The sequence below is a fragment of the Macaca nemestrina genome, chromosome 12 (genome assembly GCF_043159975.1).
Source record: "Macaca nemestrina isolate mMacNem1 chromosome 12, mMacNem.hap1, whole genome shotgun sequence".
Taxonomy (NCBI): Eukaryota; Metazoa; Chordata; class Mammalia; order Primates; family Cercopithecidae; genus Macaca; species Macaca nemestrina.
The window spans coordinates 28,878,869-28,900,317 of record NC_092136.1 but is presented as its reverse complement, the minus strand read 5'-3'; the positions used below and the strand labels follow the sequence as shown (position 1 = coordinate 28,900,317).

General features: G+C 40.6%; 1 protein-coding gene and 1 long non-coding RNA gene across 2 annotated transcripts; both read left to right on the top strand.

Moving 5' to 3' along the window:
• The first annotated feature begins 668 nt into the window (after positions 1 to 668).
• LOC139357472 (uncharacterized) lies at positions 669 to 6,359 on the top strand. Its single transcript, XR_011610673.1, has 3 exons — positions 669 to 2,908; positions 5,598 to 5,688; positions 6,295 to 6,359. It is a non-coding gene; the product is annotated as an uncharacterized lncRNA (long non-coding RNA).
• Positions 6,360 to 7,808: 1,449 nt separating this feature from the next.
• On the top strand, positions 7,809 to 19,544 carry LOC105471573 (recombination activating 1). Its single transcript, XM_011724121.3, has 2 exons — positions 7,809 to 7,947; positions 13,069 to 19,544. Exon 2 carries the CDS (start codon positions 13,083 to 13,085, stop codon positions 16,212 to 16,214), a length of 3,132 nt encoding a protein of 1,043 aa, XP_011722423.1. The 5' UTR covers positions 7,809 to 7,947; positions 13,069 to 13,082; the 3' UTR covers positions 16,215 to 19,544.
• Positions 19,545 to 21,449: the final 1,905 nt, after the last annotated feature.

Sequence of the window (21,449 nt, the reverse complement as noted above, 5' to 3'; positions counted from 1 at the left end):
CAGCTTGGGTCCTGAGGAGTGGAGAACCCAGCATGATTTCCTACTGTGGAGCAATGGAGCTGTGTAAACTCCAGGTAGCTTTTGTATACTGGGCTTAGGGACTGTGAGGGTCTTTTGTAGCTAGGATTTCAGGCATCTGCAGTGGAAATGAGGACTGCTAGGGATCTCCTGATTACCTTTCCCCCTTTTCCCCACTATAGGGAATCCCTCTTGGCGCTGAGCTGATCTTGGCTGGGTGCTTCATTTCCTTCTTTATACTGCCATCTTGAGTGTCCATGATTCAGAGGGCTTCATCACTTCCTTACTGAATTCCAGTGTTCTGCCTTAGACACTCAAAGTGTAGTTATTTGTTTGTTGTTTTGGTCCTTCTTTGTGGAGGAGGTGAGCTTTGACACTTCTAGGCAGCCATCTTGTTGACAACATCTCCCATGTGCCTTCCTGAGGCACAATTATACTGTCTTCCTCCTGCTGTACTCACGTATTTATGGTGTTGCCCAATGGCTGGATTAAACTGGAAGCTGGAGGTTGAGGGCCTTCTGGTGATGCAGTCCAAATGGCTCATCTACTTGGAGCACAATGTGGGGCTGAGGGAGGAAAAGATGGATTTTCTTGGGGCTTCTTTACACCTTCCTTACCACACTGTACAAGGTGCCTGGTTCTCCAGGCAGATGGGTGAGCATGGTCTCCTACAGCTTCCTTTTCCCCAGAATTCCACAGAGGGAACTGAGGATGATCTGGGAGGTCTTTGGATGAGCTACTCTTCAGCCTTTGATTCCAATCTCATCACTCTTGATTCACAATCTCATTAGCTCTTTCTGCCCTACCAATTACTCCAGGTTTGTTTATTCATTTTTTGTGTGTATGTTAATACGGCTGGATCACAGAGTGCAGAGATATTTGGCTAAACATTATTCCTGAGTGTGTCTGTTAGTGTTTTTCTGAATGATATTAGCATTTGAACTGGTTGACTGAGTAAAGCAGATTGCTCTCCCCTATAAGGTAGGCATCATGCAATTCATGGAAGAACCAAATAGAACAAAAAGGAGGAGGAAGAGTGAATTCTTTTCCTCTTTCTACCTGATGGAAATTTTTTTCCTCTTTCTACCTTGCTGGATCTGGGACATTATTATTTTCCTGGCCTTGGGCTAAGACTTGAACCATTGGTGCTCCTGGTCCTCAGACTTTTGGATTGGTACTGAAACTATAACACTGACTTTCCCCTCTAGCTTGTGGATGGCAGAGTGTGATAGCCTCCATAATTGTGTGAGCCAATTCCTCATCTCTCTCTATTTTACTGGCTCTGTTTTTCTGAAGACTCCGACTATAAAGCAGTGCCTAATGTGTCTAAAGTAATATTTTAAGCAGAGAAAATAGCCAATGTCAGCATATCTGGACATTTTGAGGATCAGCAAGGAGGCTACTGTGGCTGCAGGTAAGTGGGAAAAGAGATGGAAAAGGAAGGGAAAGTCATGTTCCCTGTTGACCCTTGAGAGGCCTTTCACTTTTATTCTAACCATGATGGGGAACCATAGGAGGGTTTTGATTAGAGAAGTAAAGTGATTTGACGTATAGTTTTAACAAGATTAGAATTTATTGACTGATTGGGCATGAGGATTTAGAGGAAGAGATAAATGAAAGATAATTCTAAGAGTTTGCCTTGAAATGTGGAGTTGCCATTAAGCAAGCTGGGAAAGACTGTAAGAGAAATGGGTTTTTGAGGAGGATTGTGAGTTTTCAAGATAACATTGTATTTAACAGTGTGCGAAGCACCTCAAATATTTTAACTCACTTAATTCTGCCAAGAACGTTACCAGCTTCATATTATTATCCTCATCTTCAAATGAGAAAATGGAGTCAGAGAGGTTAAGAAATGTGCCCCAAATCACACAAGTTGCAAGAGATGGGGCCAGAATTTAAACCAATGTTATGGCACTCCAATGCCTGGGTTTTTAACCAGTACCCCACACCACAGCTCAACATTAGATTTATAATAATGGTCATGATAATCATACTTGCTCGTTAAGAATGAAGCCCAATGAGTAACTTCCAATTTGACCTCTTCTTCTTCCTCCTTGGGTGGGTGGATGAAGGAAATGCCCAAGATGAGAGACTTGATCCCCACTCTGCTAATTGGCTTGGGCTACCATAACACAATACCATGGACTGGGTAGCTTAAACAACAACAAAAGTATATTTTCACAGTATGGAGGATTGAAGTAGAAGATCAAAGTTTGATCTATTGATTTATACCAGTGGTTTTCCTGGTTCTCCAGCTTGAAGGTATCAGATTGTGGGACATCTCAATCTCCATAATTGTGTGATCCAATTTCCATAAAGCAGGTGTGATTTCTTGGGAGGCTTCTGTCCTTGACTTGCAGACAGCTGCCTTCTTACTGTGTCTTCACCTGGTCATTCCTTTGTACTTCTAGTGTCTCTGTGTGTATGTCCAAATTTCCTTTTCTCATAAGGATACCAGTAAGATTGGATTACAACCCACTCTAATGACCCCATCTTAATCACCCCTTTTAAAGCTTGTGATGGTTAATCTTATGTGTAAACTTCACTGGGTGAAGGGATACCCATAGAGCTACTAAAATGATTCTGGGTATGTCTGTGTTCATATTTCTGGAAGAGATTAGCATTTAAGTCAGTAGACTGAGTAAAGAAGATCCACCCTCACCAATGTGGATGGGCATCACCTAATGTGATTAAGGCCCAGATAGAACAAAAAAGTGGAGGAAGGACTAATTTGCACTGTCTGAGCTGGGACGTCCATCTTCTCCTGTCCTCAGACATCCATGCTTCTGGCTCTTAGGACCTTGGGCTTGGACTGAATTACGTTACTGGTTTTCCTGGGTCTCCAGCTTGAAGACAGCAGATTGCCGGACTTCTCGAACTCCAAAATTGTGTAAGCCAATTCCTGTAAAAATCTCTCTCTCTCTCTTTCTCATAGTTCTGTTTTTCTGGAGAATCCTAACTAGTACAAGGCCCTATCTCCAGATACAGTCACATGCTGAAGTACTAGGGGTTAGGGCTTTAATATATAAATTTTGAGATGAAACAGTTCCACCTCTAACACCTGCCTTCAGGTCAACAGACAGCAACCACAAATTATTGTAACTATATACCATAGTATTATTCTTATTATCAAGACAGATAGCTTTTATGGAGACAGGGGGTTATGAACGTAGGTGGCCAAAAGGTCACTGCACCTAGAATTGACTCCTGGTATCTTACACACAGTCTCTACATGACAGTATGGCCCACGAGCAACAGAGGAGTTGCAAAGAGGCTTCGGAGGCCTGAGGACTATTCACATTGTCTTGCCATGTTGCTGAGAACATTTTTTTTTTCCTGATAATACACATGACACATGCTAATGAAGGACAATCATAGGTTTTTATGTTGGTGATTGGATCACTTTTTGGAGAGGTCACTGGAGAGATTGGAAAGGTGGAGGGAGGCCTGAGAATAATAAAGGCAAATCCCTTTTGATAGCAGCATAAAGGACTGCAAATCTCAACCACAGCACAGCTCAACTAGTCTCCTCTTATTTGCTACATAGCAAAGTTACTTTTGGAAACTGATTTATAGACAAGAATCACTAGAATTCAGCTGGGTCTTTACAAAAATTTATTTAATTATTTTATATTTAATTCAGATGGGTCTTTAAATTTATGTAACGACTCCTGTTAGCCATTCTCACATGTGGAAAGGAAGACCTTTTTTCCTATAATGATAATGGCAAAGTGGGATTTTTTGGAAATGCATTCTTTGAGTGAAAAGAATGTTCCAAGAAAAATGTATAACAAGACAAACATTTAAATCACATGGTAAATCAGAAACTATTTTTTCTGAGAAACATAGTCAATTTAAAAGCAGATTTTGTGTAAAAATAATCAGAAAACGATGCTCCTTTTCTATCTGTCTCCAGAAGCACTAACTGTTCAACTTATGAAATAAGACATGGTCCTCACGTCTTCTCTTGTTTGAGGAATAGGGAGAAGGTATTTATAACATGTTTTCTGGGACTGGTCAGGATTAGCAAGACAATGAGAATGGAGTTCTATGTTGTCTCTTGACCTTTATGGAAGACTGGAGTTAATGAAGTGTGGGGTCTTGTGCAAGTAACTTTGACCTTTTAAGCTTTTGGCTCTGTTTCCCAGTCTATAGGAATTGTGGGGGATTTCTACAAAGGTAAGTGATGGTGAAAGTGGGGGTAGGGAGAATAGAGGTTGGGATAAGGGGAAGAGGGAAGAGAAGAGAAACAAACACATAATTCATTCTTAACCTGTTCATGGATTCAACAACTTCTGAGACTTTTTCTCATGGCTTTTTCTGATAGTCAAGAATGTAGTCTTTTCTTTGCCCACAGGGTGGCACTAGCTGCTTAGAAAACAGCATAGCTACAATCAGACAGCCCGCAGAAGCACTCCTGAAAGCATGGAGAGTGAGCTGCAGTTGATGTTTAGAGCAATTAATAACGCTTTAGAAATTTTACTAACAGGGGTAATTCACATTGAGTTAATTAGAAAACAATTTTAAGACAGAGAAAGGGGGAGAAATGAGTGTGTAGAGATGCTGTCTCTCCACCACCAGTGCAGGGTGGTGAGTTTGCATGCTCACCCAGGGCTCTGATCTAGCTACGACCTGTTAAGGTTCTGCTCCATTGCCAGCTTGAGTTTCTTTACCATCTAAGATGCATCTTGGGCAGGTTAGGGAGGGATGTTCCCTTTTCAGTGTAGTGGAAAGAACGTTGTCCTGGGAGCTGGGAGATCAGATTTGTAATGCTATTTCTGCTACTAATTCCCTTCTGTGACATTGAACAGGAACACTTTGCCCTTCAGGAATAAATAAAACACATACATTGGGGCAAGTAACCTCTAAGTTCCCTTCTAGTTCTGGCTTTCAAATTGGTGATGATAGAAGACAAGAGTTTCGCTAGTTAGAGATGTATAGATACATGCTTATGTATGTAATCTCAATGTCCGTAAACAGCATCTGCTGAATTATGATAAGAGCTCAAAATGCAGCGTTCACACACTCAGACCATGGCTGCAGGAGTAGATTTTGATTGTTATCAGCAACTGGAACTCATTGCTGTCTGGGAAGAAATTGAATTTGAAAAGGTTACTTAAAAGGGCCTTTGGGAGCCAAGGGGAGTAAGTGTAGGCAACCTGCTAAGGGGGATTGGGGCTTGGATGGAGAGGCAGGTGAAAGCAGGGATGCAGGGAGCACATTGCCTGGAGGAGCAGGGCCAGTGAAGGGCCTGTCGGCACTTCCAGGACTAACAACAGCTAATCACTAGTCTGGGAAGTCTGTACTCAAGGCTGGAACTTGGCACCAAATTGTCCAGGCTCTAGTTCACCCTTTTCATTCTTTGTCTGTTGCAACAATTGGCCAATACATGTCGGCTGTGTTTTATTTTTAATTTGCTTAGAACAACATGCATCCTAGGCAGCTCTGACTTTGCTATTTTGTGATGCAAGTCAAGGTTTTCTTGTCACGTGGAAAAGATTTGAAATAAAGACAGTGAATAAAATGTTAGTGTCCAGGCAGAGGGACAATGGGGCATCGTTTAACTTGTTTTTTTCCAGGTGATCCAAGGGAGGTCTCACTTCTCAGCAGGAGACAAGTGCCTTGATTTCAACATGGATGGGAGAAATTGGGAGAAACATGGAAATACTGGTGATGTATACAAATCCAGACTTTTATCAAACAAAGCATTTAGAAAACTGTATCTTCATATGCACCCAATATTTTGTTATGTCTCATTTAAAATTCATTGAGTACTTTATTTGTAAATATTGTGATTTTTCCTAATTATAAAAGTATATATAGCTGATGAAAAATTCAGCAATACAGTATGTTAAATATGATTTTTAAAAAGAGAGAAAGAGAGAGAGAGAAAGCTCCTCCATTATCTGGTCTGAACCTCACACCCCCACCGTTCTTTGATGAGTCCATTTGACCAGCTTACTTTTTCAAGAAAAATCGAAAAGGATTCCATCTGTACATTTTTCAGCTCAGAGAAATTTTCTAACTCTGGTTTGGAGGTTATGGGCAACCTACCAACTCTGTTCACTTTAGACTCTTGATTCTAAACCAAGGAAAGTCCAAAACAAACCGGTGCATTTTGTCACCTTAGTTTCACGTAACTTCCCAGTGAACCTACAGAACTGAAGCCTGATCCTTGAACTTGGTGCTTTGTTCTAATACTGTGAGATATTATTGTTTTGCTCTTTCCTTCAGGGGAAGCATGAACATCTGACCTTTTCTTTTTCTTTCTTTAAGTCCATTGGAGATGCAAGATTTTAAGGAGCAGGAGGATGGGTGGGAAGGACACCCTCTTGCATGTAAGTCATGTTATGACTCCTCTCTACTTGACCTCATTGTATAAGGAGGGCCCAGGGCCACAAAGCTTGCTTCTTGATGGTTCTGTTGAACATGAACACTGTCTTCAGGAAATTCTTAGCTCTCAGCTGCCTTTTCTCGCCATGTTGCCTTAAATACGACCCTCAGGTAAGGCTGCATATCCTTAGGGAAAAACACACTGAAGCACCTAGAAGCCACAGACCAGTTTCCCCTCTCCCCCAATGTTACTGCAGTGGCTTCTGCCTTGTCTTTAGTGAGCAGAAGCTGTGGCCCCAGGTCTGTTGTGTGGTTAGACAGGTCCAGATGCAAAAGAGTGGGAGATGTAAGAAGAGCGTCTAATGAGGGCAGCACAGACCAGTGAAATCCTTGCACCTGCCTCCTTGACAGTTTTTTTCTGAGAATCAGACAAGCAAGGAATCTCTCACTTATTAGCTGAACACAGAAAGACTTTGAGGATAAAGCTGGTCTGAGAATTATAAAGGGGTTTTGAAACAGACAGAGGTGTGTATATACCTATTCATTCTTGAGTTTTCCTTAGACTATTACTACAAAGTGGCTTTCATTATTCTCCTTTCATGGCATAATGGAGTGATTAAGAACATGAGCTTTGGAATTCCACCTCACCTTCACTAAGTAGTGGCTGTGTGACCATGGGCAAGTCACTCTATTGCTCTGAACTTTTGTCACTTCTTTTTAGAGATAATACTATCAAATGCGTAAGATTGTTGTGAAAATTAAATGACACATAAAACACTTAGAAGCCTGGCCCATTGCTCTCAATAACGGGGACTAATATTATTAATCTTAGGTTGCGGGTGATGAGATTGAGGTTCATAAAATCTAAGCAATGAATCAAAGGCCTAAGTCAAGATTTAAATCCAGGTCTGTTGACTTCCATACTCGAGTAATGTTCAAACTTAGAGTAGTTGCAAGGAGCATCAACCTTCCTCAGCAAGATTTGACCAGGTTGAAAGGTTCTGAGATTGTTTGGATACCATTTCAAGATAATAATAAAAAAACCCCATAGTGTTGTTAATATCTGATGAACATTCACAAAGAGGCAGACATCGTTTCAAGTATTTTCCTGTAACAACTCTCATCGTATAACCTTATTGACTCTTTGAGGTACACACTACTAGCATTTCCTTTTTACAGATGTGGAACTGAGGCACAGAGATATAGAACCCTGGCATAAGCTGGGGCTTATACTGACTGATAAGACCATTTCCAACCCAAACATTCTCAGGGAGGGAACTGGCAGCCAGTGCGCCAGCAAACTCGCACATCATTCTACACTCAGGCCTCCTCTGAGCTAAGCTTCCTAAAGAGCCAGGTGGCAGCTGGAGCTGGGGTCTCCTGGCTTGTGATTGGCTGTCATCATTTGTGGTTAGCCCTCCATGGTGGGGGAGGCTGGGAAGGACAGTGGAAGCTGATAAACAGCTCAGCAGCATGTTCTGAGAAACGAGAGCAAGGAGAGAGCAGAGAACACACTTTGCCTTCTCTTTGGTATTGAGTAATATCAATCAAGTTGCAGACATCTCAACACTTTGGCCAGGCAGCCTGCTGAGCAAGGTAACACTCATACTTTTCATGCCTTGAGCCAAAATATTTATTACATTTTTATGTTTCTAACTAGAAGTGCTTGAGCTTTCTTTCCTTCCAGGTGATGAGGGGATGGAATGAGCAAAGCTACATCAATGTTTTTTTTTAACATATGAAAATAAAAAAGGTATAAGAGGACAAGTTTAGGGCCACTGAGGGCCCAGTTTAGGGCCACTGAAGGTTCATAGAAAGATGCAAAATATCTGAATTACTATAAATGAATGCTATTGTCAGAAGAAGGGTTTAAGGAATGCTTCTTGAATGAATGTGTACAAATCAGCAGAAGGTAACGTGTGAGACTCTTGGAAATAAATACTGTTAGTTCAGGCAAGAAAAATAGTCAGGAATGCAAGTTCTAGGATGGGAGAAATGTGTGGTTTCCCAGGTATGAACAAGTATTACCAGGCATTTCCTGAACTAGATTGGCCTAAGTAGGAGACCAATGTTTCTCGAAATATCCGCTCATTTTAGAATCACTGAATGTTTAAAAATGCAATTCCTGGATTCCTTCCCTAACAGCCAGACTCTTTAGGACCTGATGATCTGCATTTCTTTTTAAAAACAAGTTCACTCATGATTCTGATTTGTATTAATTTAGAGAATTGCCATGGTAGAGACCCTGCTTTGAGGTTTTGTTCTTGAGTCAGGATTCCTGGCCAGGGATTGTGATGATAAATTTCACTTTCTGAAGTGGTTTATGCAAGAGGTTGTCTGAAGGAAGAGCAAGGATCATAGTGCTATTTTGTGGATACTTGAGACTTATAAAAACCCTTTGTATTTTGTCACATTTTTGTTGTGTGATGTTTGACAAAAGACAGACGATGGTATTTGCAGAGTGAATGAGTAAGTGGAACAGGTGTGATAATGAGAGGTCACACTTGAGCACACAGGTATTACTTGAAAATTGTGTACAGACTAAGTTGAAGACGTTAGGAGGGAAGATTGTGGGCCAAGTAATGGGGTGTATGTGTGTGTGTAGGGTGGGCAGCTGGGATGGAAATGGGGGCTGCTGCTGCTGCTGTGTCCTGGCCTCCTGAACTAATGATATCACTCACCAGAAACTACTGTTCCTGCACTGTCCAAGCCACCCCAAACTAGTTTGTCGAAATGAATCTGTGCTGTGTGGAGGGAGGCACCCCTGCAGCTCTGATGTCAGATGGCAATGCTGAGATGGCAGTGCACGGTGGGGACAGGGCTGAGCCAGCACCAACCACTCAGCCTTTGAGATCCTGAGGCTGGTCTACTGCTGAGATCTTTTGTTAGAAGAGAGGAGATCAAGCATTTGCAAGGTTTCTGAGTGTCAAAATCTGAGTCCAAGATAACTCCTTCACAATCCTAACTTCATTCTGTCTACAGGTCCATATTTTAGCCTGCTTTCTACATGTCTATCTGAAAAGAATGAGAAGCTAAGGGTGGTGGTCAGATTTGAAATTAGCCAGATCTTAAGCTTTTCTGGGGGAAATTTAGAAGAAAATATGGAAAAGTGACTATAAGCACATATAAATCTAGTCTTTAAAACAGTTTTATCCAGAATAAATGTATCACAAAGTTAATAAAAATAGTACTTGCTTGTTTTGAATAATTCAAATGATACAAAAATGAATAAAATAAAAAGTGCAAGAGGCCCTCTTATCAATGCCAATTCTATTTTTTTCAGAAATTAAACACTGTTAAGATTTTAGTGCATATCCTTTCAGAATTTCTGTGATTTCATATATGTACAAATACAAACATTATACACAAACAGAATCCTACTATACTTGCTATTGTCATTCTATTCTCTGCTTTTTCATGTGAGCATCTTTCCATGTCACTGATGCATACAGAAATTGCACATATGCATCAATGCATACAGAAAATTAAATTTTCTGCATGGTTTTCCACTGTATGTCTGGACCATAGTTTATTTAATAATGCCCTTTGGGTAATTATTTATATTGTTTCCTGCTTTTTCAAAGTAACAGTTTTTGAAACAAATCTCTCTGTCTTTATATAAATATTGTTGTATTCCTGTGGAAATGTTTCTATTGGATAACTTCCCAAAAGGAGATTTATTGCACCAAAGATAATATATTTAAAAATTTTAAAGACATTGCTAAATTGTCTAGTAGGCATTTGATACCAGTTTATACTCCTCCCAAGAATGTATGGAGATATCTTAATTTCTCCATGCCTTCATTAATGCTGAACCATATAAGTAGTTTTAATCTTTGCTAATTGAATAGATAAAAAATATCTAATCTAAACCTAGTTCTTAAAAGTTCTACTTTCTACCAAAAGTAATACATGTCTATTTTAGGGAGTAAAAATCACAAGTAAGGATAAAAAATAGTGCAGTAATAAACACAAGAGTGTAGATGTCTCTGAACATACAGATTTGATTTCCTTTGGATAAACACCCAGTGGTAGGACTGCTGGATCATGTAATAATTCTATCTTTAGTTTTTTTGAGGACTTCCGTACTATTCTTCATAGTGGCTGTACTAATTTACATTCCTATTGTTGCTTGTCATTTGGATAAAATCTATTTTAACTGGGGCGAGATGACACCTCATTGTAGTTTTGATTTGCGTTTCTCTGATGATCAGTGATGTTGAGCACCTTTTCATATACCTGTTTGCCATTTGTATGTCTTCCTTTGAGAAATGTCTATTCAGATATTTTGCCCGTTTAAAAATTGGATTATTAGTTTGTTTCCTGTAGAGTTGTTTGAGCTCCTTATATATTCTGGTTATTAATCTCTTGTCAGATGCATAGCTTACAAATATTTTCTCCCATCATGTGGATTTTGTCTTCATTTTGTGGATTGTTTACTTTGCTGTGCAAAAGCTTTTAACTTGATGCAATCCCATTTGTCCATTTTTGCTTTGGTTGCCTTCCACAGGAGTATTTAAATAAATGTAGTTTGGTAGATTTTGATATAGTAATTCAGGTCAGTGGGAGTCAAGGGAGAAATGTGTAGGGAAGTGAGATACTTCCAGGGATCCTACCACCATGCCTTATGATTGACTTACTCAATTTGAAAGTCAGTATTAAACTTGATGAGCTCTAGAGACGGTCATGCATTTTAAAAAGAATTACTCATAATATTATCTTGGAATACCAGAGAGCAAGTGATTTAAGAATAGTCTGGGAAGTAAAATGCTAAAGGAATGAGAAGGTATTTGGGGTTGAGTTCAACCTAAGAGGCAGGGAAACCACAGGGAAAGACCTAGCACCTGCCACAGAAGATAATTAGGAAGCAGAATGGAACTATAAGCAATTTTGAGGTGTTCGTTGGGCTGCAGTTGAAATATTTTTTGAGGTTAATGAGACATTTGAAATGGCTGTGTATTGTTTTAACTCTTGCATAGTCCTGCATAGGTAACAATCTAATAGGATTTCTCTGTTAATCAAGTCTCAGAAATTTGCTTTTAATTTTTATGAAAAACACCCATTTCTTTTTTTTGAGACAGAGTCTTGCTCTGTTGTCCAGGCTGGGGTGCAGTAGTGGGATCTTGGCTCACTGCAACCTCTGCCTCCCGGGTTCAGGCGATTCTCCTGCCTCAGCCTCCTGAGTAGCTGGAATTACAGGTGCCTGCCACCATGCCCGGCTAATTGTTTTTTGTATTTTTAGTAGAGATGAAGTTTCACCACATTTGCCAGGCTGGTCTCACACTGACCGCCTTGGCCTCCCAAAGTGTTGGGATTCCAGGCATGAGCCACTGCACCCTTGCCCCAAAACACCAATTTCTGATGCGTAATGCTTGTAAGATGGAACAAACTTCAGCAAAGCAGGGACTTGAAAAGAGTCTTTGGTAGCAGGTGTCAGAGTTAGCCCTTGCCCCTCTGTACCCCCTAATCCCACCCCTGTTGAAAGTGTGTTCATCTGAGAATTTGTCTCCATAACTATGTGACTATAAAAATTCTCATCGATTTTGTTAGTTGATCAATTGAGGGGAAAACATATGTTACTTTACATAACTGGTGGGTCGAAAGAGTTAACCCAGGCAAATTTGAGATAGGTGGATGGGATGATGGATTGAAAATATAGTTGCTCTTTTTGCAATTATGTACTAAGTAATTTGGGAAAGATTGGTCTAATTGGGTCTAAAGAGTACACCTCACATGGCATTGTTAGACTTTTTTTCTGCATCGCTAGAGATCTGTGCACTACAACTGAAATCAGTAGGGTTTCCTAGCATATGCAATTGCCAAAATGTTTTTTTAACAGAAGAGAAACAATACTCCCACCTCTTCTTATTATGTTACAAACTATAGTGCTAATGACCATCGACCGACAATGACTTTCAGGATGACCTGTGTGAGTTTTATCTGAAACCATGTGAATTTTTCATCTTAAAAGTCCCTCAGAATCTCAGTTTATGTACACTCTGGTTTGTTGCAGGTTTAGAGTTCTGTGGTTTTTGTTTCTAATGTAGACGCAGCCTTATAATTTACAACAGCATTCACTAATTAAAATTGTAAGCATAATTACTATCCATGATACTTATTATTAGTTTGCACTCATAAAGCTCAAAATTCACTTCATCCTTTCAAGTAGTGAATAATTAGTTTCTTTGAGTTTGCAGCTTTATCATCCTTTTATGACCCATTTGGAAGAAATAAACAACCAACCTCCCGGAAGACTGCTTTAAAAAGCTGGAAAATATTGTCCAGCTAGTGCAATGAGGCTAATACAATGTGGAAAATATTACTTTTCTTTAGTGTTAGTAGCCAATTCATCTTTACATTTACTGAACAAATAACTATTGAGCACCTAATGTATACTAGGACCCTTGGGGAGACAAAGATAAATCAAAGATTCTGTCCTCAAAGACCTTAAGGTGTTTGTGGAAGGGAATAAAACTTTACATGTATATATCTAAACATTTATATGTGTGTAATAGGTATAAGTAACCGTAAACACTGTCAGAACAGGAAATAACTCTGTGATCAGCACCTAACATGATATATTAAGATAGAAGATTTAATACATATCTTTTGGAATACATGAATAAATAATTGAATGTATTTATTTTTATTACTTATAAGATACACCAGTGGGATATTGATATTGGTCTTAATATGACTTGTTTTCATTGTTCTCAGGTACCTCAGCCAGCATGGCGTCCTCTTTCCCACCCACCTTGGGACTCAGTTCTGCCCCAGATGAAATTCAGCACCCATATATTAAATTTTCAGAATGGAAATTTAAGCTGTTCCGGGTGAGATCCTTTGAAAAGACACCTGAAGAAGCTCAAAGGGAAAAGAAGGATTCCTTTGAGGGGAAGCCCTCTCTGGAGCAATCTCCAGCAGTCCTGGACAATGCTGATGGTCAGAAGCCAGTCCCAAATCAGCCAGTGTTAAAAGCCCATCCTAAGTTTTCAAAGAAATTTCATGACACTGGGAAAGCAAGAGTTAAAGCCATCCATCAAGCCAACCTTCGACATCTCTGCCGCATCTGTGGGAATTCTTTTAAAACTGATGAGCACAACAGGAGATATCCAGTTCATGGTCCTGTGGATGGTAAAACCCTAGGCCTTTTACGAAAGAAGGAAAAGAGAGCTACTTCCTGGCCAGACCTCATTACCAAGGTTTTCCGGATTGATGTGAAGGCAGATGTTGACTCGATCCACCCCACTGAGTTCTGCCATAACTGCTGGAGCATCATGCACAGGAAGTTTAGCAGTGCCCCTTGTGAGGTTTACTTCCCGAGGAATGTGACCGTGGAGTGGCACCCCCACACACCATCCTGTGACATCTGCAACACTGCCCGTCGGGGACTCAAGAGGAAGAGTCTTCAGCCAAACTTGCAGCTCAGCAAAAAACTCAAAACTGTGCTTGACCAAGCAAGACAAGCCCGTCAGCGCAAGAGAAGAGCTCAGGCAAGGACCAGCAGCAAGGATGTCATGAAGAAGATCGCCAACTGCAGTAAGATACATCTTAGTACCAAGCTGCTTGCAGTGGACTTCCCGGAGCACTTCGTGAAATCCATCTCCTGCCAGATCTGTGAACACATTCTGGCCGACCCTGTGGAGACCAACTGTAAGCATGTCTATTGCCGGGTCTGCATTCTCAGATGCCTCAAAGTCATGGGCAGCTATTGTCCCTCTTGCCGATATCCATGCTTCCCTACTGACCTGGAGAGTCCAGTGAAGTCCTTTCTGAGCATCTTGAATTCCCTGATGGTGAAATGTCCAGCAAAAGAGTGCAATCAGGAGGTCAGTTTGGAAAAATATAATCACCACATCTTAAGTCACAAGGAATCAAAAGAGAATTTTGTGCACATTAATAAAGGGGGCCGGCCCCGCCAACATCTTCTGTCGCTGACTCGGAGAGCTCAGAAGCACCGGCTGAGGGAGCTCAAGCTGCAAGTCAAAGCCTTTGCTGACAAAGAAGAAGGTGGAGATGTGAAGTCGGTGTGCATGACCTTGTTCCTGCTGGCTCTGAGGGCGAGGAATGAGCACAGGCAAGCCGACGAGCTGGAGGCCATCATGCAGGGAAAGGGCTCTGGCCTGCAGCCAGCTGTTTGCTTGGCCATCCGTGTCAACACCTTCCTCAGCTGCAGTCAGTACCACAAGATGTACAGGACTGTGAAAGCCATCACAGGGAGACAGATTTTTCAGCCTTTGCATGCCCTTCGGAATGCTGAGAAGGTACTTCTGCCGGGCTACCACCACTTTGAGTGGCAGCCACCTCTGAAGAATGTGTCTTCCAGCACTGATGTTGGCATTATTGATGGGCTGTCTGGACTATCATCCTCTGTGGATGATTACCCAGTGGACACCATTGCCAAGAGGTTCCGCTATGATTCAGCTTTGGTGTCTGCTTTGATGGACATGGAAGAAGACATCTTGGAAGGCATGAGATCCCAAGACCTTGATGATTACCTGAATGGCCCCTTCACAGTGGTGGTGAAGGAGTCTTGTGATGGAATGGGAGATGTGAGTGAGAAGCACGGGAGTGGGCCAGTAGTTCCAGAAAAGGCAGTCCGTTTTTCATTCACAATCATGAAAATTACTATCGCCCACAGCTCTCAGAATGTGAAAGTATTTGAGGAAGCCAAACCTAACTCTGAACTGTGTTGCAAGCCATTGTGCCTTATGCTGGCAGATGAGTCTGACCACGAGACACTGACTGCCATCCTGAGCCCTCTCATTGCTGAGAGGGAGGCCATGAAGAGCAGTGAATTAATGCTTGAGCTGGGAGGCATTCTACGGACTTTCAAGTTTATCTTCAGGGGTACCGGATATGATGAAAAACTTGTGCGGGAAGTGGAAGGCCTTGAGGCTTCTGGCTCAGTCTACATTTGTACTCTTTGTGATGCCACCCGTCTGGAAGCCTCTCAAAATCTTGTCTTCCACTCTATAACCAGAAGCCATGCTGAGAACCTGGAACGTTATGAGGTCTGGCGTTCCAATCCTTACCATGAGTCTGTGGAAGAACTGCGGGATCGGGTGAAAGGGGTCTCAGCCAAACCTTTCATTGAGACAGTCCCTTCCATAGACGCACTCCACTGTGACATTGGCAATGCAGCTGAGTTCTACAAGATCTTCCAGCTAGAGATAGGGGAGGTGTATAAGAATCCCAATGCTTCCAAAGAGGAAAGGAAAAGGTGGCAGGCCACACTGGACAAGCATCTCCGGAAGAAGATGAACCTCAAACCAATCATGAGGATGAATGGCAACTTTGCCAGGAAGCTCATGACCAAAGAGACTGTGGATGCAGTTTGTGAGTTAATTCCTTCGGAGGAGAGGCACGAGGCTCTGAGGGAGCTGATGGATCTTTACCTGAAGATGAAACCGGTGTGGCGGTCATCATGCCCTGCTAAAGAGTGCCCAGAATCCCTCTGCCAGTACAGTTTCAATTCACAGCGTTTTGCTGAGCTCCTTTCTACCAAGTTCAAGTATAGGTATGAGGGAAAAATCACCAATTATTTTCACAAAACCCTGGCACATGTTCCTGAAATTATTGAGAGGGATGGCTCCATTGGGGCATGGGCAAGTGAGGGAAATGAGTCTGGTAACAAACTGTTTAGACGCTTCCGGAAAATGAATGCCAGGCAGTCCAAATGCTATGAGATGGAAGACGTCCTGAAACACCACTGGCTGTACACCTCCAAATACCTCCAGAAGTTTATGAATGCTCATAATGCATTAAAAACCTCTGGGTTTAACATGGACTCTCAGGCAAGCTTAGGGGACCCATTAGGCATAGAGGACTCTCTGGAAAGCCAAGATTCAATGGAATTTTAAGTAGGGCAATCACTTATGAGTTGGTTTTTGCAATTGAGTTTCTCTCTGGGTTGCATTGAGGGCTTCTCCTAGCACCCTTTACTGCTGTGTACGGGGCTTCACCACCCAAGTGGTAGGTTGGAGTGAGATGCTACAGACGCTCTCAAGTCAGGAATGGAAACTGATGAGCTGGTTGCTTGAGCCTTTTAGTGAGTTCCGAAAAGCAACAGGAAAAATTAGTTATCTGAAAGCTCAATAACTCATAACAGGAGTAACTGCAGGGGACGAGAGTAAACAAAGATCTGTGTGTGCTGGGGAACTGTCGTGGAAATCAAAGCCAAGGTTATCAAAGAACAGCCCGCGAGGCCAGGAAAGAAATTGGTCCTGTGGTTTTCATTTTTCCCCCTTGATTTATTATATTTTGTATTGAGATATGATAAGTGCCTTCTATTTCATTTTTGAATAATTCTTCATTTTTAAAATTTTACATATCTTGGCTTGTTCTATAAGATTCAAAAGAGCTTTTTAAATTTTTCTAATAATATCTTATATTTGTACAGCACAATGACCTTTACAAAGTGCTCTCAATGCATTTACCATTTGTTATATTTATGCAGAATTACTTTACATCAGGACAATTTTGAGAAAATCAGTCCTTTTTATGTTTAAATTATGTATCTATTGTAACCTTCAGAGTTTAGGAGGTCATCTGCTGTCACAGATTTTTTAATAATGAATTTAGAATACACCTGCTAGCTACAGTTAGTTATTAAATCTTTCGATAATATATATTTACTTAGCTATCAGAGTGTGATTCTTTATTTTTGCTTTTTAATTTCAGGTAATTTAGAGTTTCCAAATTTAGAGCCTCTGCATACAATCTTAAAGCCACAGAAGCTTATAAGAATATAGGTTAGCTTGATGTCTAAAAATATATTTCATGTCTTACTGAAACATTTTGCCAGACTTTCTCCAAATGAAACCTGAATCAATTTTTCTAAATCTAGGTTTCATAGAGTCCTCTCCTCTGCAATGTATTATTCTTTCTATAATGATCAGTTTACTTTCAGTGGATTCAGAATTGTGTAGCAGGATAACCTTGTATTTTTCCATCTGCTAAGTTTAGATGGAGTCCAAATGCAGTACAGCAGAAGAGTTAACATTTACACAGTGCTTTTTTTGAGGAATGTTTTCACACTCATTTTTCCTTACAACAATTCTGAGGAGTAGGTGTTGTTATTATCTCCATTTGATGGAGGTTTAAATGATTTGCTGAAAGTTATTTAGGGGTAATAAATACTTGGCTTGGAAATTGAACACAGCCCTTTTGTCTCCAAAGCCCTTCTTCTTTCCACCACAAATTAATCACTATGTTTATAAGGTAATATCAGAATTTGTTTAGGATTCACAACTAATCACTGTAGCACATGACCTTGGGATTACATTTTTATGGGGCAGGAGTAAGCAAGTTTTTAAGTCATTTGTGTGCTCTGGCCCTTTTGCTAGAAGAAAGCAACGCAAAAGCTCCAAAGAGCACCCTAATCCTCTTGTGGCTCCAGTTATTTGGCAACTATTATCTGCATCCTTAGGAATTTGGGATTTGCCGGTTGCTGGCAATGTAGAGCAGGCATGGAATTTTATATGCTAGTGAGTCATAATGATATGTTAGTGTTAATTAGTTTTTTTCTTCCTTTGATTTTATTGGCCATAATTGCTACTCTTCATACACAGTATATCAAAGAGCTTGATAATTTAGTTGTCAAAAGTGCATCAGTGACATTATCCTAAATGGTATGCATTTGGTGCTTCTGCAGGAATTCAACTCAGTATCTTTCATTAACAAATACAGCAGTTTTCCTTGCTTTTTATATGCAGAATATCAAAGTCACTTCTACTTTAGTTGTCAAAAACATATGCATATTTTAACATTTTTGAAAACTCTTGGTTTTGTTTTTTTTGGAAATGAATGGACTACTAAGCCACCCTTTCCCTTCATACTGCTTAATCCTTCCACCATGTCTCTACACTAATAAATGGCTAAATTCACATAATTATCCTATTCCCTGAAGTATGGTAGTGCTGGTTTATAGATTTTTTTTTACCCTTTTCTACTCTTTTACTCTATTGGTGGCACTGTAAATACTTTCCATATTAAATTATCCTTTTCTAACACCGTAGGAGCTATTTTGAATGCATATGACTAAGAGCATGATTTATAGCACAACCTTTCCAATAATCCCTTAATCAGATCACATTTTGATAAACCCTGGGAACATCTGGCTGCAGGAATTTCAATATGTAGAAATGCTGCCTATGTTTTTTTGCCCTTATTGTTGAGATTGCAATACGCTAGACCCTAGTTTTATACTACAGTTTTATTTTTAACAATGCCTATTGCAAGTGCAATTACATACTCCAGGGAAATTCACCACACTGAATGGAGCATTTGTGTGTGTGTGTGTGTGTGTGAAGTATATACTGGGACCTCGGAAGTGCAATGTATTTTTCTCCTGTGAAACCTGATTCTACAAGTTTTCATGTCAAGTCACTCAGGTGCATTGCAGGGACCAGTGATAATGGCTGATGAAAATTGATGATTGGTCGGTGAGGTCAAAAGGAGCCTTTAGATTAATAAACATGCACTGAGAAGCAAGAGGAGGAGAAAAAGATGTCTTTTTCTTCCAGGTGAACTGGAATTTAGTTTTGCCTCAAATTTTTTTTTTTCCCGCAAGATGTAGATGAAGATAAAGATTGCTTCGGTTGAGAGTGTGGGTCTTGCATTACATAAAACAATTCAAATTCCACACAGATAAGAGGCAGGATATGTAAGCGCCAGTGGTAGTTGGGACGAATAAACCATCATTTGGATGCAGGTGGTTTTTGATTGCAGATACGTGTGTGTCTTCAGTGATTGTATGGCAGATGGTGTATTCTTTTCACGTTAAAAGATTTTAAGTAAGAGTAGATACTTTGTACCCATTTTACATTTTCTGATTTTAACTAGTAATCTACATAAATATACCTCAGAGATCATTTTTGGCAATATTTTTCGTTTTGTAGAATTGCACTTCAGTTTATTTTCTTACAAATAACCTTACATTTTGTTGAATGGTTTCCAAGAGCCTTTTGTTATTTTTATTTTTTCTATTTCAGAGAAAATTCTGGTACCAGGATGCAATGGATTTACTTGATGCAGGGGACCTGTATTTCCATGTCAAATGTTTTCAAATAAAAAGAAATATGAGTTTCAATACTTATTTTTATATTTTAGTATTTCCATTCATTAATATTACGGTTATTGTCAGCAATTGTACATTTGAATATTTGAAATAAAAGTTTAAGATTTGAAAATAGTGTGTTTTGTAATTTCTATTCAAATATTAATAATAATATTGAGTGCAGCATTTAAAAATTAACATCATTTACTTTGAGAGAAATACAGAATAAATTTGGTGGTCTTTGGATTAAAGGACAATTGAATAATGATTATGTGAAAAATTTATCCTAATGGAGATGAGACAATTTTTCCCCCCAGATACATAGGATAAATGGTAAATCTTTTTATTTGTTTTTTAACTTTTTTGGGAATAGTGAAAATACAGACTTATTCTCCAGAAAATTCACATACTTATTATATTAGGTCACTCTTGGCATTACTATAAATAAATACCTGAGACTGGGTAGTTTATAAAGAAAAGAGGTTTCATTGGTTCACAGTTTTGCAGTAAGTATGGCACTAGCATCTAATTCACCTTCTGGTGAGGCCACAGAAAGCTACAATCATGGCACAAAGGGAAAGGAGAGCAGGAGCGTCACACAGCGAGAATGGGAACAAGGGTGGGGAGGTGCCACACACTTTTACACAACCAGATCTCATGTAAACTTGCTGAGCAAGAACTTGCTCATCATCGTGAGAATAGCACCAAACCATCTGTAAGGGATCTGCCTCCATAATCCAATCACCTCCCATCAGTCCTGACCTCCAACATTGGGGTTACATTTCAACATGCGAATTGGAGGGGACAAATATCCAAAACATAGCATTCTGCCCCTGGCCTTCCAAATCTCATGTTCTCCTCACTTTGCAAAATACAATCATCCCCTCCCAACATTACCCCAAAGTCTTTACTCATTCCAAGTATCAACTTAAAAGTCCAAAAGTCCTAAGTCTAGAGTCTCATCATTGGAGACTCAAGGCGAATTTCTTCCTGATCCTGTAAAATAAAAATCAAGTTATTGACTTCCAAGATACAATGGTGGTAGAGGCATTGGACTGACATTCTCATTCCAAAAAGTAGAAATTGGCCAAAAGAAAGGGGTAATAGGCCCCACACAAAACCGAGCAGGGCAGACATTAAACCTTAAAGCTCCAAAATAATGTCTGTTGACACCATGTCCCACATCCAAGGCATGTTGCTGCAAGCGGTGGGCTTCCAATGCCTTGGGCAGCTCCAGCCCTATGGCTGCGCAAGGTGCAGCCTCCATCGCTGCTCTCAAGAGTTGGAGTTGAGTGACTGCAGCTTTTCCCTGCTGAGGTTGCAAGTTGCAGGTAGCCATACCACTCTTGGGGTTAGAGGGTGGTGGTCCCAATCCACAGCTCCACTAGGCAATAACCTGGTAGGGACTTTGTATGGGGGCTCCAGCTCCACATTTCCCCTCTGCATTTTCCTAGTAGAGGCTCTCTGCAAGTGCTCACCCATAGAAAACCCAGGTTTTCTCATACATCCTCTGAAATCTAGGGCGAAGCTGCCAAGCCTTCTTCTCTCCTGCATTCTGAGCACCTGCAGGCTGAAAACCATGTGGAAGCTGCCAAGGCTTATGGTTGTGCCCTCTGGAGCTGCAGCCTGAACTGTATCTGGGGCCCTTTGAGCCAAAGCTGGAGCTGAGTGGCCTGAATGCAGAGAGCAGTGTCCCAAGGCTGTGCAAGGTAGCAGGGCCCTGGGATTGGCCCCTAAAACCATTCTTTCCTCCTAGGCCCTGGGCCTGTGATGGGAGTGGTTGCCTCAAAGATCTCTGAAATGCCTTCAAGACCTTCCCTTTGTCTGGGATAGTAGCACTTGGCTTTCTTTTAGTCATGCTAATCTCTGTAGCCAGTGGTTGCTCTGTAGCTGCTTGAATTCCTCCTTTATCACAAAGTCAAGCTGCAAATTTTCCAAACTTTTACATTCTGCTATCATTTTAAATATAAATTCCAAATTTAAGTCATTCCTTTGCACCTGTATTTGATCTTAGGCTGTTATAAGCAGCCAGGCTACA